Raw genomic sequence first — 19163 nt, forward strand, 5'->3', positions numbered from 1 at the left:
TTCCAAACTAAATTTTCAAAGCTATTAGTTATTTCCTTTCACTCCCATTTTTTTAGTTATGCTGTTTGTGTGGCACAAAGTTGTGTTGCTATACTGACAAATGCACCTAAAATAAACCACCAGTAGAGGCAGAGACAGAGGTATTCAGTAAAAAGTAACTTTACCAGTCATCTGAAATTTTGCGTATCAAAGTAAAATGAAATTACATAATTGTCCATGACTCCAGAGAATTATTCTGCTTTGGGAAAAGCACATAACATTCTACTTATCAAGAAATCCCAAGTTTCACAGTGGTTTTTATTTTTAAGTATTAGTGATAAAAGACCCAGTCCAAAACTGGTGGGGAAAGAATCAAATTTCTACATTAATTTTCTATAATATGTGAGTTTTTAAATTCTGTTTTCTTTCTTACCTTTGAAAATTCTTCTGGTTCCTTTATGTCTAGTGACCTTGAAGCAAATTCTAGTAGCTCTTCAGAATTCTCCAGAGCATTATTGCATTGGCTAAGCTGACTCTGTATATAGAGCAGAAAAAGTTAGGCCAATGAGATATTTCTATCATCACATGAGAGTTTTAATTATTTATCATGCTGCAATAAAACTCTAGGCATTTTTATCAGCACAGCACATCTTCTGTCATTTTAGGGGTTCATTCAAAAAAATTATCCAGGAACATTTTAAACATTCTATAAATGATGAAAACTTTAATGAAATTATATTAGTCCTTAGAACTAAACACTAATATTTACAACCTAGCTACAGTAATGTTTTATCTCCATATAAATAAATATAAAACTTTTTTCATCTTTTATTATACTTTTTAAAAACCATACAGTGCTTATTAACAGTTTAAACTCAGTTACTTAATGAGGCAGTAGAATGTAGTAAAAAGGACTCTGGAGTTAGAATCAAGTGGCCTAAATTTGAGAGTCAGTTCTGAAATATACTAGCTATGAGACCATATGTTCAGAGTAGTAGTTTGCCCATTTTAATCTATTAAATTTGAACAATAATGGCCCTGTAATGCTCCATAAATTTGCTGTGAGGGTTGTTAGATAATATCCATGAGAACAATTTAGAAGCCACTAAGGACTATATAAACTTTTAGATGTCAATGAAACTATTGCCTACAAGGTCTCTCTAATCCTTGAAATTTTATTTCCATTCCAATCACTCTGTTGAAACTGCTTTTCCAAGGTCATAAACCAATGACCTACTAAATGACAAATTCAATGTCATTTTCAAAGTCCTAATCTTGTTTGACCCTTTTCCAATACCTGACACTATTTTACACTCTTTCCTTCTTGACATTCTCTCCTTTCTTGATTTCCAAAGCACTGCTTTGTTCTGGTTATTCTTTTGCCTTTCACATGAGGTTCTTTATCAGTTCCTGTTGCTGAGTTTCTCTTTCACCTACAATCCCCTAATCTAGGCATCATTAAAGGTTCTGTTCTTATGTTTTTTCTTTCCTCTCTTCACAACATCTATCCAGGCAAGCTCATCCACTCAAAATCAATTGCCATCTCTATGTGGATGACTCCACCTCCACTATCCCCGAGCCCCAATTTCATATTTCCAAATACCTGAGTTATTTCTACTTGTATGCCTTGTGAACAATTCAAATTCAACATGTTCAAATCTGAATTTATCAGCTTTCATCCAAAACCTGCTCCTTTTCTCCTCACCTATTTTTGTTGATAGTCTAGAATCCTTAAAATCATGACTCTTTTTCCTGCTCCCCTAATATCCAATCAGCTGCCAAATTTTGCAAATTCTGCCACCAAAATATTTGCCATATACATCTTCTCTTTTTTGATGTCATTATCGTCACTTTAGTTCAGACTCTGGTAACATCTTGAGACTATTGTAATACCTTAATTGATTGCTCTATCTTCACTTTTTCAACTCTAATTCAAGCTTCACACTATTAGCAAAGTAATCTGCCTAATAGAAAGGGGTGTGATTAGGTTACAATCTAAGAAATGAGGTTTTTTTTGCATGTGTGATATGTGTCTTCTTTCAGAGCATGTGGAATATGATAATTTGTATTTCATGACACAATCTGGTATCATCTATATCAGACTATTTACTGCCTCAGGGAGGAGGGGGGAGGGAGAGAATTTGGACTGGAAGATGTCAGAAAACAATTGTTAAAAACTGTTTCTAATGTAACGGGAAAAAATAATAAAAATTTTAAAATAACATTTATTTCCCTCCAATTACATATAAAAATAATTTTTAACATTCTTTAAAAAATATTTTGAGTTTCACATTCTCTCTTAACTCCTACTCTCACTGAAATGGTAAGCAGTCTAAGAGATTTTACATGTGCAATTATGTAAAACATTTTTTCCATATTAATCATCTTGTGAAAGACATTTTGAAACAAAAAAAAAAGAAATTAAGTGAAATATGGTATGTTTTGGTCTTTATTCAGTTTCCATCAGTTCTTTCTCTGGAGTAGATGGCATTTTTCATCATATCTTTGAGAATATGTTTGGATCACTGTATTGATGAGAATAGCTAAGTCTTTCATAGTTGTTCATCATATAATGCTGTTACTGTGTACAATATTCTTCTAGTTCTGTTCACTTTACTTTGCACCAGTTCATATAAATACTTCCAGGTTTTTATGAAATCATCCTGTTCATTATTTCTTATAGCCTATAATAATATTCCATTATAATTATATACCACAATTTGTTCAGCCATTCCACAATTATGGACATCCCCTCAATTTCAATGGCATCAGTAGCAAAGGGTTGTTTTCTTTTAATTTGTAAACTATTTTATTAGATAAAGCCTCATGGTTTGAATCATTCTGACTCTATAACTCCCACTGAATCATCTATGACCCAAGAATATTCTTTGATATCAACAGCAATATTAACACTTTAATACCTACTGAAACACTGAACTATTAACAGTAATAATCACTAAATTTACATTTCCATGGCATATAACATTTCATTCCATATTTTCTCCATGCCTACCACGATTAGACAGTTACTTTCTGGGACTGCCTCAATTTTGAGAAATTGCCTTTTTCAAAACAAGTACCCTGATTGGGGGGGGGGGGGGGTAAGAAATCATGATCACCATATCCATAATGGAACCTGAATCATTCTATTATCATCTAAAAATAAATTTCCGTCATTGAGAAGACAAAATATTAATGCTTTTCCCATGCAATGGAATGTGATAAGGTGAATGTGAAAAGAGATAAGGTAAGAATTTAAAAGGTAAGGACATCTCTCTTTTGCCTTGGAACAGATACTTAGTATTGAGTCTAAGACAGAAGGTAAAAAAGGGGGAGAGAAGGTAACAGCTAGAAGGTTCAGTGGATAGAGCACCAGGCCTAGAGATAGAAGGTCCTCAGTTCAAATCTAGCCTCAGACACTGCCTAGCTGTGTACCTTGGGCAAGTCATTTACCCTCAATCGTCTAGCTCTAAGTGGTACTCTTCTGCCCCATAACTGATACTTAGTATCAAGTGTAAGAAAGAAGGTAAAGGTTTTTTTTAAGGCCAGGAAATGTCCAAAAAAATAGGTTATAGCAATTAGAGGAAGAGAAGGAAAGAAGGCAGTTATGTTAATGATCACTTCTAAATAAGAAGCTATTCAAAATCACCATCTCATTGCTATAACCTCTCAGAGTCTTCAAAAACCAAAAGATAATAAAACACCATATGAGAAATTGCTCTACAAAGAAACTGAAGTCCAGCTCTATGAAAGGGAAAACATCTATAAATCAGACCTAATGCAACTCTATACAGTCCTCTTGAATTCTTAGCTTTCTTATCATATCACTGATTACAACCAGGCAAGTCTCAATCTTGGTTCACTCCCACCATTCATTACTTTCATGCCTGCTGAACAAGGGTAGAGGAAATCAGGCAACTTGTTCTGACTGGTTCCACTACAAATTTATGATAACCTCAACTGGGCCCTCACTGCTTCTAGGCAATGCTACTATTCCTCCCTTATCAACTCATTATCCTACTCTGCACTGCAACACTTACAAACTATCTCATCTCTTCTCAAACTTCCCATGATTCTCTCTCCCTTAGCTCTTTTGGCTAAGAATCTTGACTAATATTTTCCCAAAAAAAATCAATAAATTTGAGAATATCTGCTGTGAATTCCCTCTTCTCCCCCATTTTTCATCTCAGGTGGCTTCTGACACTTTCTCCTCCTTCATTCCTCTCTCATGGTGAAGTGGCCTTACTCCTGAAACCTAACCCCTCTACCTATTCAAGTGATCCCATTCCTTCCTGTTTGTTCCAACAGATGACCATTTCTGTCATCCCCCATCACTTATTTTCAATTTCTCCCTCTCTACTGGCTCATTTCCTACTGCCAATAAACATGTGCATGTCTCCCCTATCCTGAAAATAACCTCATTTAATCTTACCTTCCCCAATAACTACCATCCTATGTCCTTTGTAGCTAAATTCCTCAAAATGGTTGTCTATAGGGAGCAGCTGGGTAGCTCAGTGGATTGAGAGCCAGGCCCAGAGATGGGAGGTCCTGGGTTCAAATATGGACTCAGACATTTCCTAGCTATATGACCCTACACAAGTCACTTGACCCCCATTGCCTAGCCCTTTTCAATCTTCTGCCTTGGAACCAATACACAGTATTGATTCCAAGAGAGAAGATAAGGGTTTAAAAAAATGGGTGTCTACAATATGGGACTCCACTTTCTCTCCTCAATCTCTTCTTAATGCGTTGAACACCAACTTCCATTTTCATCATTCCACCAAAATTGTTCTCTCCAAATTATGATTTCTTGGTTATCAAATCTAATGTCTATTTCTCAATTCTTACTCTCCTCTATTTCTCTGCAGCCACTGACACTGTTGATCTCTCTTTCCTCCTCGATATTCTCTTCTCTCTGGATTTTTAGGACATTCCTGTTTTTTCTCCTACCTATCTTTCAGCTTCTTCTCTGTCTCCTTTGCTAGAGTCTCATCCAGATCATTCCCTCTAATTGTCTGTAGGTATCTTCTCAAAGTTTTGGCATGGTCCCTCTTCTCTCTATATAACTTCATCTACTAAGGTCATCAGATCCCAAAGATTTAATTACCATCTCTATGTAATGATTCTCAAATTTACCTTTCCTGACTAAAATACTTTGCTAATTTCCAATCTCACATCTCCAATTTCCTTTTAGACATCTCAAATTGGATGTCCAATAGACATATTCAACTCAACTCCGAAGCAGAAATCATCATCTTTTCTTCCTACAGCCTCTCCCCCTCCTACTTTCCCTTTTATTGTAGGGAGTAATACTATCCTCCTAGGCTCACAGGCTTGCAATCTAGGCATTGTACTGGATTCCTCATTATCTCTCACCCTCCATATCAAATCTGTTGCCAAGGCCTATTGATTTCACATTTGCCTCTCTCAATACATACCCTTCTCTCTTCTGACACTACTACTACTCTAGTTCAAGTCCTTATCACCTTACAAGATTACTGCAATAGCCTGTCTACTTGCCTCAAGTCTCATCCCACTTCAATCTAACCTCCATTCCATAACCTCCTATTCAAAAAACATTAATGGCTTCCTATTGGTCACCAAGATTAACTACAAATGTTCTATGTGACATTCAAAGTCCTTATCATATAGACCTCTCCTACTTTTCCAGTACTTTTACACCTTACTCCCCAACATAGACTCTGATCCAGTGGTGTTAACCTCATGGCTGTTTCACAAGAAGATATTACATTTCTCAGTTCTGAGCATTTTCTCTGGCTATCCACCATATCTTTCTCTCTTCTTCAGTGACTGACTTTTTTGGCTTCCTTTAAATCTCAACTGAAGACCTATATTTTATAGGAAGCCTTCCCCAGTCACTTTTTTTTTAAACCCTTACCTTTCATCTCAGAATCAATACTGGATATTGGTTCTAAGGCAGAAGAGTGGTGAGGGCTAGGCAATGGGGGTTAAGGGACTTTCCCAGGGTCACACAGCTAGGAAGTGTCTGAGGTCATATTTGAACCCAGGACTTCCCATTTCTAGGCCTTGCTCTCAATCCACTGAGCCACCCAGCTGCCACCCCAAATCACTCTTAATTTCAGTGTCTACTCTCTATTAATCATCCCCTATTTAACTTGCATATGGTTTACTTTGCATATATTTACACATATTTATTTTCTGCCACCACAAAGATCACGGCTATAAATATTTTTGTATATGTCTTTTTCCCTATGATCTCTTTGGGGTACAAGCCCAGCAATGGTATGGCTAGATCAAAGGGCAGGCAATCTTTTAGTGCTCTTTGGGCATAGTTCCAAATTGCCATCCAGAATGGTTGGATCAGTTCACAACTCCACCAACAATGCATTAATGTCCCAATTTTGCCACATCCCCTCCAACATTCATTACTCTCCCCTGCTGTCATTTTAGCCAATCTGCTAGGTGTGAGGTGATACCTCAGAGTTGTTTTGATTTTCATTTCTCTAATTATTAGAGATTTAGAACACTTTCTCCTGTGCTTATTGATAGTTTTGATTTCTTTATCTGAAAATTACCTATTCATGTCCCTTGCCCATTTATCAATTGGGGAACGGCTTGATTTTTTATACAATTGATTTATCTCCTTGTATATTTGAGTAATTCGACCCCTGTCAGAGTTTTTTGTTATATTTTTTCCCAGTTTGTTGTTTCCCTTCTGATTTTGGTTACACTGTTTTTGTTTGCACAAAAACTATTCCAATTTTCTTAACAGTTTTTGTCACATAGTGGATTTTTGTCCCAAAAGTAGGGTTCTTTGGGTTTATCACAGACTGTCTTGCTGCTGTCACTTACCCCAAGTCTATTCCACTGATTCTCCCTTCTGTCTCTTAACCAGTACCATATTGTTTTGATGACCACTGCTTTATAGTATAGTTTAGTATCTGGTACTGTTATGCCATCTTCCTTCATTTTTTTTTTCATTATTTCCCTTGATATTCTTGATCTTTTATTCTTCCAAATGAACTTTGTTACATGCACATATTACATGCACAAACATATTACATGCACAAAAATATTTATAGCCACGCTCTTTGTGGTGTCAAAAAACTAGAAAATGAGGGTATGCCCTTCAATTGGTCCTTGGGAGAATCCCAAATCTAGTGCTTTGTCTGCTGTGAAAGGGAATTTTTATTCTCTTTGTCTATTTTTAACCAATCTACTTAACCCATACTTATAACTCATACTTAGCCCCTATTTAGCACTTTGTTAGCCATCAATTAAGAGAATTCACAAGTCACTTACTTGGAGAGCTCCTCCCTTTTAACCCAGTCAATCAGAAACCTTTACATATCTCCTTTGGTGGAAAATACTATGCTTTTTTCTTTTTTCTAATTCAAAGACTGCAACTGCTATAGGATTAATAATTTTTTATTTTTTATTCTTAGATTCAAACTTAAATCTTTATCACCGTTAATTGTCAATTACATAATATCTAATACAATACTTTATGCATGAGTGTCATTCAAAAATCATTGCTGTTTGATTGCTCCTCCACCATATTTAAATCATAGGTCTCATCCCACCAAGTCTCAATGATTGCTTAGGTAAAATTCTCATTAAAATTTTCATTGAGAAAAAAAAATCATTGCTGTATCTCAATAAATTAACTAACAAATAAATATTTTCTCATTTATAATGGGGGGCAAGGAAGAGAAGTTCAGGCTTGCGATTTATCTGGTGTAGTCAAATCAAGAAACATTAAGTACTAACTGTATGTGAGGACTTTGCTAAGGACTGGAAATATAAAGAAAGGCAAAAAAACCCACTTTTTGTCCCCAAGGAGCTCACAATCTTACAGGGGGTAACAATATTATAAACAACTATATATAAAAAGATAAATTGATGCAGGTGATGGAATACTATTGTGCTAAAAGGAATAATAAATTGGAGGAGTTCCAGGCGAACTGGAGAGACCTCCAGGAACTGATGCAGAGCGAAAGGAGAAGAGCCAGAAGAACATTGTACACAGAGACTGATATACTGTGGTAAAATTGAATGTAATGGACCTCTGTGCCAGCAGCAATACAATGACCCAGGACAATTCTGAGGGATCTATGGTAAAGAACACTGCCCACATTCAGAGGAAGGACTGCAGGAGAGGAAACATATAAGAAAAACAATTGCTTGAACGCATGGGTCAGGGTGGACATGATTGAGGGTGTGGACTCGAAACTACCACACCAATGCAACTACCAACAATTTGGAAATAGGTCTTGATCAAGGACACATGACAAAAGTAGTGGAAATGTGCATCGGCCATGGGTGGGGGGAGTGCGGGGGGTGAAGGGGAAAGTAGGAGCATGAATCATGTAACCATGTTAAAAATGAATATTAATAAATGTTTAAAAAAAAGATAAATTGAAAATAATCTCAGAGAGAAATCACTAGAATTAGAGTGATATCAAGGGTTCAGGTGAAACTTGAAGGAAGCCAGAAGGCACATATGAGGGAGAGAATTCAAGGCATGGGGGAGACAGTCAATGAAAATACACAGATGTGGAAGATAGAGTATCCTATGTGAATTACAGCATAAAGGCTAGTGTCACTGGAGAGCAGAGTATGACTAAGGGAAGGGAAGAGCAGAATAAGGTGAGAAGACTAGAAAAGTAGAAGAGGCCAAATTATATAAGGCTTTAAAAAGTCAAACAGAATTTTATATTTGATTATGGAGGTACAGGGAGTATGGACAGTTTAATGAGTGGAAGGACAGGAGTAACATGGTCAAACCTATACTTTGGGAAGACTATCTTGATAGCTTAGTTGAAGAAAGATGGGACTGGGGAGAGACCTGAGGCAGGGAGACCAAGGAGAGGGCTACTAGGTATAAGACAGTGGTTCCCAAACTTTTTTGGCCTACTGCCCCCTTTCCAGAAAAAATATTACTTAGCGCCTCCTGGAAATTATGAAATTATTTATTGAACTCAGAATAGAATGTAATACAAAAAAAAGTGTGGCCATCACTGCCCCCCTGGATCACTGCAGCACCCCCCAGGGGGTGGTGGCTCCCACTTTGGGAATCACTGGTATAAGATAATGAGATTGCTCCAAAGCAATGGCAGTCAGAGGAAAGAAGAAAGCCTAATTAAGAGGTGTTGTGAAAATAGAAGCAATATGACTTGGTCATAAATTGGATATGGAGAAGTGGGAGAGAGTTCAGTTTTAGATATGTTGAGTTTAAGATATATGTGGGACTTCTTCAAGTTAAAAACATCTAATAGATATCTGGAGATGAGAAGAGAAGTCAGAAGATAAGTTAAAGCAAGCAAAATAGATCTGAGATTCACCTGCATAAAGATGATAATTGAATATTCCCTTTATTAATGCAGCTTGACACAGACTTGGAACTTAAAGAGTTTTAAAAGAGGTCTTAGGATCTTCTTGTTGCTTGGGGGCAATGAGAAGTTAAGTGACTTACCCTGAGTCTCAGTCAATGTCAAAGGCAGAACTTGAACCCTGGTCCTTCCTGACTCTATGGCCAGCTCTCTATCCACTATGCCATGCTGAATTTGGAGCAAATTCCTTTCCCCTTCTGATTCAACTATCTTCAGGACATATTATAGAAGACAATAAGTAGGTCATTCTAAACAAGTTCTATGAACTCAGCTGATGACAATAAAAAACCAACACGTCAGACAATTAAAGAGTACTAGATGGTTAAAAATTAATCAATTAAAAGTTACCTGTAACAACAGTATATAACAATGTACACCAATTTATTCTAAAATAACTGGAAAGTAATATCTAAGCAGGGATGTTTAGCCCTTAGGCAAAAAGCCAGTAGCTTTATATTAACTAGCCCATGACAAGTTTCCTAAAAATTAAATGCCTTTTGGCTACCCTTAGCTACTACTACAAAGAGCACCAAATTTAATTTTCTGCCTAATTTTTCCACAATTTGCACCTTCTTTCAAAGGAGTCTTCACCTCAACAACTCACCTTCTTAGACAAAGAAACAAACAACAGGTAATTTGGTTTAGAAACAGAAAAGAGAGAGGAAGAACTGATAATAGCAGCAGTGAAAGCTAGACTGCATGGTAGGCAAGGTAAAGCTGGAAGGGATTGTCAGGGAGGCTAAATCCAATGGCTATCGAGGACAGTCTAGTTAGGAATTTTTGTCAAGTAGGGATCCAGGGAGAAGAGCATATCTTGGCAATAGGCCAGACATGGGAATTTGGGGAGTTAAATAGTCACTATGAGAATATAGAAATCTGTTTTGGCTGGGCAAAAACTGAGGTGATGAGGGTGTCTAAATAAGTAAGGGCCTAAAGGGTAGTAATTTTTGCAGATCACAAAATATTTGAGCCAAAAGGGACATCAGAGATTATCTCATCTCTCACTCTAACAGGACCAAGACAGAGGAACAGGATGGTTGTGTAGGCAGGCAATGTTGCCTTTTTTCTCTTTGTTATCTCTCTCCCTTCACTTGCCCTTGGGCTTCTCTTACTTTTAAATGGCCTAAAAAGGAACTGAAGCAAATTTCTTGTATGTGATGAATAAAATGTTATGTTCTCTGTTCTTAATAAAGAGTAGGCTGAATTTTTTACATTTCACTTTGAAGGAAAAAAATAGTTTTGTTTTTATTTTAATATAGCTAATCAATTTCCCCCCTTATTTTCTAAATAGCTAAGACTTCTCTCTTTAATAAAATGATAAATGTCCAAAGGAAATACATAGTACTGATTATATAATATGAGCTGAATAAATGGTTGATAAGTCTCATTTCCAACCATTACTTTTTAAATATTGTCAATTCTCATGTACTACTTCCTAGCTATATAAATATTTTATTTTCTTCAATAGATTTATCTAAGTTTATTCATTTACTTTCAAAACATTTAGTGGATTATAAAACTGTATGGATGAAATAGCCTAATATTTTGAAATATTATATGAACTTACCTGTAGTTCTTGTGTTTTACGAGCTTGTTCTTGCTTGATAGTATTAGTCATGCTCTCTTTCATCTCATCCAATATAGAATAAAGACCATCAAATTCCTCATCTAATTCTAAAAGTATGCTAGAAGAGTTGGCCTGTTTAAAAAGTAATAAACTTTACTAAATAGATACAAACAGGTAAAAAGAGTGATACAGTCACAATACAATAATTAAAGAACAAAGACATCACACAAGTAAAATGTATACTGTATCATAACTATGCATGATATACCATGAAATCAGTAAGATTCTTAATATACTGGAGTAGTTTCAGAAACACATATAGGAAGCTGAACTATATAGTATTATTAAAATCTAGAGTTGACTATATGTTTATAATCATTTGACCTGATCTGAATGCTATTCATTCTGTCATATTTGTAGCTTTTAACTGACTCATACCTGAACTCCTTTTAGCGTATGATTTAGAGTATCAATAAAATTCTGAATTTCATCATTTTTGCTTGCCAGAGTTGTGATAATCCTTTGTAGAGCTTCCTAGAATAAAAACAAAATGATATCCTGAATAAAAATGACACGTCATCATAACCTTTTAGTTTAATTGAAGAAATTATCTAGCTTCCCAAAACATTTTCTAAAGACAAAACACTTCACGTAAACTATGACTAACAAAACTGAAATATATTTAGTATTCAGTTCCTATGGTAAGATTATTTGAGATATTTAGTTTCTCAAAATCTGCCCAATTCCTTCAACTTCAAAATAAGAGATGAAGCATTTTATTCTGTTTATTTTTAAACTCAAACACACATCTTATTACTTATAGCTAATAGCCAACTAAAACTAAATTTAAAAGTCACATTTAGCAACTCAAAGTTAACTTTATGCTATAAGATTATGACAAGTCCAAGTAATCTAACTGGGAACTCCAGTGCTCATAGATTTGTCCTAACTAGATTAACTAACAAATAGGAGATAAAAAAGAAGTTAGTAGGATTATGAAACATACCTTTTTTTAAAAAAAACTACTACATTTTTTTTATTTTTTTTTTAAACCCTTGTACTTCGGTGTATTGTCTCATAGGTGGAAGATTGGTAAGGGTAGGCAATGGGGGTCAAGTGACTTGCCCAGGGTCACACAGCTGGGAAGTGGCTGAGGCCAGGTTTGAACCTAGGACCTCCTGTCTCTAGGCCTGACTCTCACTCCACTGAGCTACCCAGCTGCCCCCTACTACATTTTATTAAAAAGAAAAATATGAGGATAAGATTGCAGGTTTTTTCCCCCATGGGGGAAAAAAGAACATGCAAATATAAAGACGATCAAGATCTTGTGAAGCCCAATTATTTTTCTCTTTTCTGAACAAGTCTCCTGGCTTTCAGAATAGCCAGCAAATTTATCCTTCCTTCCAGATATAAAACTATGATCCAATAAAAATCACCATACCAAAGAACAAAAGTTTCATAAATTTCTATACAATATCAAAACCTGAAATGAAAATAACTGATCAGGAACACTACATAACATTCATTGTAAAAAGTCAATTCCAAACAACTTTACTTTCTGGTTTTCATTTTACCTTAAATTTTCTTGTATTTTCTCATTCTGAAAGGAAATAGATTTTCCCAGGTCCTCCTCTTTTCTATGTCTAAAAATTTTTTAATTCCAACTAATCTCAGATAATGTTGTGAGAAGATTTAAGGGATGGAGGGGTGGCTTTGTGCCACCTGTTCTTACTATTATCTTGGCAAATGTTTCTTTCTGAAACCTAATAAAGTCCGGCTGACTTACTGGCATGAACTGGTAACAAATGGTAGGGAAGCATAAGAGTAGAGAATAGAGAACAATAACATTCAAAAACCATCCTCATTCCTCTAGAACTCTGAGGTCGTGGACAAGTAGCAGCTGCTCACTGGGGACCAGACTTTCCAGTATGAGAGGGAGTTGGAAGAGGATCCCAGAAATGTACTATTACAATATCCTCCCCACGTGTCTCACAGGGCTGCTGACTATCAAATGGAACAATATACAGTGGATAGAAGTCTTTTGAAGAGTACAAACTGTTTTTACTCTCCTCAGTCTGGAACTACAATTTCACTGGCATAAGGGAAATTTCCTTTATCCTTTATTCAATGTATGTCTGCAAATGTTATGCAACTTATATGACACATTTAAAATATTAAAAGGCACAAGGAAAAATAATTTGCAAATATTTAACTAGTTTCAGAATTTAAAAAATCTAATGGAAATCAGCTTAAATCTATCCACATTAAGTAATTAAGATTCAGATACTTGAAGAGCACAGCTCTCTGAAAATTTAAGCCAGTTCAGATTATTTTATTTCTCCTTGACAGTCTTCCAATTCCAGAATGGTCTTGTCAAGCTAGAAAAAAAAGTAAGCTGGATAGCTTGTTAAATGAATTTTAATATAGTTACCATTAATATGAGAACCAGAAAACTTAAGGACTTAATTTCATTTTTTAGTACAAATATCACCCAAAATAGTATATAGGCAGCAACACCTAGATCATTGCTGTAACTAGTTAGTAAATCATACATTTTCCCCTATCCTATCTTACAGACTTTTGCTTTTACTTTCTCCCTTTTAGTACATAGCTAGGTTACCTTAAGGCTTCTGAAACAATTCCCAAATTGTTTTAGCTTTATGGCAATACAGTTGTAGATGAAAGTAAATAATACAACGTCCATTTCAATTATGAGAACTTTTTTTAAATTTTACTTTGGTAAGACATCTATAACAATTTGTAAAGAAGATTCTATTGCCAGAGTAGCTATACAAATGGAATTTTACATACTATGCACTTTAAAACTAAGATAAGCAATATAAAACAAAGCATACAAAATATAAATTATTGGGAGAATTCAAGTTCTTACTAGTTTTATTTTAGGATAAGGAGAGGGCTCAGACCTTTGATTTCACTGGACTAGGACAGGGATTTGCACTATTCTAAAGCGGGCTGGCGCCTCCAGTGCAACTTAAAAGACTAAAAGAATTGATTAAAGACCTATTAGGTGACTTGCCCAGTCACAGGTACAGTATGTATCAGAGGCTGAACTGGAGTCCAGGTCTTCCTGGCTTCAAGGTTAGCTTTCTACTACATCAGAAAGGCCAAAGACAGAAATCTTCGAAACTTCCAAGTGCAGCCTAAACCAGATTAAAATGTAGTTCCTCTCTGATTTATTGTGTTATATATGTTATATATATATATGTATATATATATAAATATATATATGTATCAACATGTGTAGTTTTCTAAGTCATATATGGTCCACAGGGATACTTATGTACAGTTTGGTGATTCCCTTTTCTATTAGTTTCACATCGATGTTATTGTTCACCTTGCCTCCATTTATTTAGGTACTCAACAATGAACATCAATTGATCAGAAAATTTGAAAAATTATCTGTTAAATCTAATCATCAATGAAATGTTAATTTTGCTGCAAAGATATATGTGAACTAATTATTCTTTCTTGGTATTACCATATTTAAATTCTCTATTTCTCTCTCAACTTTTGTTGAACTATAGGGGGAAAATGAATAAAGAAAAATTTTTAGTCACACATACCTAGCCATATCTCTTAAGTGATTTACCCAGGACCTTCCAAAAGCAATTAAATAACACTCACTTAGAATTGGACTTTTCAAATTACTGGATCTTTTTAGTATCAGAACTTTAAGAAACAATTCAGCTAATATTTATTTATTGAGATCCTACATTAAGGTACAAAGCATAAAGAGATGAGGGAGCTAAAAAAGTAAAAACCATCACCCTCAAGAAACTTAAAAGTGTCAGAAATAAAACAAATACAAGGAGCTTCCAATGTAATATCAAGAAAAATATAAGTACTACAAATAATCCAAACAGATACAAGCATCCATATAAAAATCCTCTATTAGCTAATTCTTGAATAATTGACTACAAAAACATACATAAAAAATAGGAATCATTCCTTAAACATTCACTTTAATTTCCATATATTCCACAGCAGAGAAAAGCATTGCATGCATTTAAGATCGTCTTAAAATTAGACATTATATGCCTATTCAGGGGAGCCTTCTTATTCATACATTCTTCTTTTCAAAGATATGCAGAAATAGGTCTATCAGCAAGGGATTCTAAGGAAAAATGCAAAAAAACAAACAAAAAAACTTCATTACCACAAGAAGAAATGCCATGGGAGGCAGAGCAACTACTCCAGACAAAAGGAACTAGAGTACAAAAGAAATTATTAATTCTATAAATGTGTTAAATGCAAAATATGTACTTGGAAGCATTAGGGCATAAGAAGAGGGAAGGGTGTTCGGTACCAGATTATAGTGAAGAAAAGATTCAGACTCAAGACAGGAAAAATGAGGTGGAAGTTTGGAACTTATCGGAAGATCTATGACAGGGCAGGGAAGGATGGTAGGCAGGTGAAAGTAATACATGGATTTCCTTTCACCACCCTAGGTCCTTAAACCAGAACTCTAACCATTTCTGCTCAGCTAATCCCCAGCTCTCCTCCAGATAGAGACAAGGAGCAATACCTCTAATGTACCATTAGAGTACTGAACTTGCAAGGAAGAGACATGGATTCAAACTCTGGATCAAATTCTACTAACTGTGTGTCCAATAGCACATCACTTCACTTGTCATAGATTTTTAAAAAAGTAATGTAAAAACTACATGAATTAGAATATTGTGAGGAAAGTGTTTTGTAAACATTAAGATAGTATATAAATTCAATATTCTGAATAATCTACTCAAATCACCTTGTTAATAGTCAATAAGGTTTCAGGGGCCTCTGCACCACAAATATTAACATTTTTTTTCAGCTGAAAAGAATGCTGATTATATAGTGCTTCTCCCTTTGTTTTACAAATTGGGAAAATGGAAAGCTGGGAAATTAAACAATTTAGAGGCATATAATCTTAGAACCAGGCAAAATCCCACAGGAGGTGATTCTGGGGTACTTGAAGACTGCTAAGGAAGTTCAAGTTCTGGCAGATTCTATCCTGCTGGAAAAGTTTCAAGTACAGTCTGAGCAACAGATTGTGCCTGTGCTTTCCAAAAAAAAAAAAAACAAAAAAACAGCTGAGTAAAATAAGGAGAAGTTTATCATCAGTAGTCTAGCCCCTTGGTGATGAATTCTTCAGCCATGGCAACCAATGAACAAAGAAAACTGTAAAATAGCTTTTAGTCTTGTGTGTATCCCTTCCCATTCTGCAAGGACAGTGGCAGAATAGCAGAAAAAGGGGAAAGAAAGCGCTAAGAACCAGGTTCTGGACCATTTATTAACTTTAACTTAGCTGTTGGTACTCTAAATATCAGATCCAAGCCCAGTGACCCAGTTGAAATACTACTGAAAAAAAGTGAATTCCTATTAATTGGACAATACCACCAGAAGTCCAACAATACTAATTACATATTTCACACAAAAGTTTAACTAATGTAGAACAATTACTGTAACAATGAGAACAAAAGAGCGTAAATTATCATAGAAAGCATATAACACTTCACTTCCTTGCAAAAAGAGATATGACAATCAATAGTGGCATTAGTTCAGAATATGAATTTATAAAATCTTACAGAAAAGGGCACTGGAAAATTATGAGCAGAATTTTTTCATAAAACATCAAGAAGCAGAGTAAGGGAAATTAGGCATTAAGAAAAATTTCTGAGGCGGCTGACTGAAGGACCCCAAAATTTAGAGTCAGAGGTCAGGAATTTGTGTCCCAGAGTAGCCACTCACTACCCACACTACCCACATGACTTTGGGCAAGGCACTTAAGCCTTTTGGATCCTTAGTTTCTTCATCTCTAAAATGAAGATGTTGTACTAGAGGAGTTATGAGATCCTTTCAAGCTCTAAATCTATGTCCTTAGGATCCTATGAATTAAGCAAAAAAATTGAAAGGATGCTAATAAACATTCAAAAGAAGGAAGAGATCTACAAAGATTTCCTTGAAGGGAAGTATGTTGCCACAGAAAGAGTCCTGATTCTGGTGTCACAGGATCTAAATTCAAATTGTTTCTGACACTACTTGTGCAACCTTGGGTAAGTCACTTAACTTCAAGGCCCTTGGATTCTTCATCTGTACAAGGAGAGAGTTGGACTAAATAGATTGTGAGTTCCCTTCTAGTTCTAGCTCTGTGATCCTGTGTTTTTTATAACAAACACCTTTTTAATGATCCCAAGCTTCTCCTTCAAAGCCCTTTTTTATTACCAATATTCATCTAGTGATATACTGCCATTAGCCATGAATACTATAGTGGAGAGCATAATAAACATGTTGTAATATATCATAAATTAGAAGTATAAAGGATATCATCATCAAATGCAACATGTTAGTCAAATGTTAGTCAAGTGGCAATAACCAGTAGTAAGAGAAAGATATTCCTCTGCCCTTGAGAATTTAAGAGAACTTAAGGAACACCCCTACATGCCAATGGAATTCCTGTGGCAAATTAAGAAGAAAGTATGGAGAGGATCTGTCAAGGATAGACAGGTGTATATAAGTGATGTTTTACTCCTTTGAAAGATATTCCTACATTAATATCATAAATTCTCTAAATATAACCTCGAGAGTTGGAAGTTACCTCAAAGGTCATCTAATACAATTCATTCCTTAAAAAGAACTCCTTTATAATAACCTAGATGATAGCTTGAAGGTCACACAGTTAATTAGTGACAAATTTGGGATTAGAACAAAGATCTCTTTATATTGATCAAATGCTCTTTCATCACTACTTTGTGGCTTTCCCAACCTACATACTGTTCTCTTTATCTGCTTCAACATTGAAAAAGGGTCTTGCATTCCCGTCAACAAAGATTTAAACATCTAGTATAGGTATAATATATATAATAAAAATTTTAAATATGTATATTTTGACAGGGCTAACCATTTCTCTTTATTAGTTGCACACACACAAAATCCTTTATGATGCATAAATATAGCCTTGTTACACATGGTACAAAAATGCATGCACTTTTTTTTGTTGGGAAGTTTATAAAGGATGAGAGCAACTGGCAAGGCAGGGAAGGGCCTGTGCTCCATCAGAAAGTGGAGAGGGGACACAAAATTAAAACAGTCCCTACCTTCAATGAGCTTACATTTTTATCAAGGGAAACAACATGTACAGATAAGTAATTACAGAATATAGGGATAAGAACCAAATCTGTGATTTCATTGATATATGGAGTTCCCAGAGAAGGAAAATCCTCTACAAATACGTCACCATTTTCTCTGTAATTTAGAATCTCAAAAAGGAGCCCAGAGCAGGGGTCCAACAGAGACACAAGTGGCCCCCCACACTTCTTGAGTACAACCTGAATCAGAATAAAATGTAGTTCCTATCTGATTTTATATTGATGTATTACTATATATATTTGTATGTATACACACATACATACATATGAAAACATAATAGTTTTCTAAGTCAATATGTAACCCACAGAGAACTGCTTAATGGCTTGATGGTTCCCATTTCAATTTAAATTTGACACCACTGCCCTAGAGCACTAAGAGGTTATGTGACATGCCCAGAATAGCAAAGCTAGTTATGTGTCAGAGATTATCCTTAAACCCAGGTCTTCCTGCCTCCAAGGCCAGGTCTAGCACATGGAGAGAACATGGAAAGACCTCACAAAGGAGATGGCACTTAGAGTTGAGCTTTGAAGAAGGCTAAGGAGTCTAAGTGCCAAAGAGGAGGGCATATATTCCATGGAATGAGAACAATCTGTGCAAAGGCAGAGAGGAAAAAAAGGAATGTCATATAAGGACTAGCAAGTAAGCTGGTTGGCTAAAGCATGTGAAGAGGAATAATGTATAGGTGTCCCAAAAGTCACAGTGCATTTTAAATCTGGGAAGGAGTCAGAACAAATTGTGGAGGACTTCAAATGGCAAGACAATCTTAGACTTTATCTTTAAGGCAACAGGGAGCCAATGGAGTTTACTGAGCAGAAGAGTTAACAAGGTGAGCTTATGCTTTAAGAATACCATTGTTTTATAACAAATTTCTTAATAAAGCTCTAATTTCTCAAATTTACAGAGAAAAATGTAAAATTTATAAGACTACGAAGTACTTCCCAATTGATAAATGGACAAAGGACAGGAACAAGCAATTCTCAGATGAAGAAACAAAACTATCAATAATCATATGAAAAAATGTTCTAAATCACTTGGTTAAAGAAATGCAAATTAAAACAACTCTAAGGTACCACCTCACACCTATCAGATTGACC

General features: G+C 35.4%; 1 protein-coding gene across 1 annotated transcript in view; it reads right to left on the bottom strand.

Moving 5' to 3' along the window:
• Positions 1 to 19163, bottom strand: part of FSD1L (fibronectin type III and SPRY domain containing 1 like) — a 93948-nt gene that overhangs the window by 65880 nt on the left and 8905 nt on the right. The window contains exons 2-4 of the mRNA XM_044685295.1: positions 11359 to 11454; positions 10921 to 11052; positions 413 to 514 (exon numbers count right to left, since the gene is read on the bottom strand). Of these exons, the coding sequence (XP_044541230.1) occupies positions 413 to 514; positions 10921 to 11052; positions 11359 to 11454 (330 nt within the window). The remainder of the gene's footprint in view (positions 1 to 412; positions 515 to 10920; positions 11053 to 11358; positions 11455 to 19163) is intronic.

Source organism: Gracilinanus agilis, chromosome 1, assembly GCF_016433145.1.
Source record: "Gracilinanus agilis isolate LMUSP501 chromosome 1, AgileGrace, whole genome shotgun sequence".
Taxonomy (NCBI): domain Eukaryota; kingdom Metazoa; phylum Chordata; class Mammalia; order Didelphimorphia; family Didelphidae; genus Gracilinanus; species Gracilinanus agilis.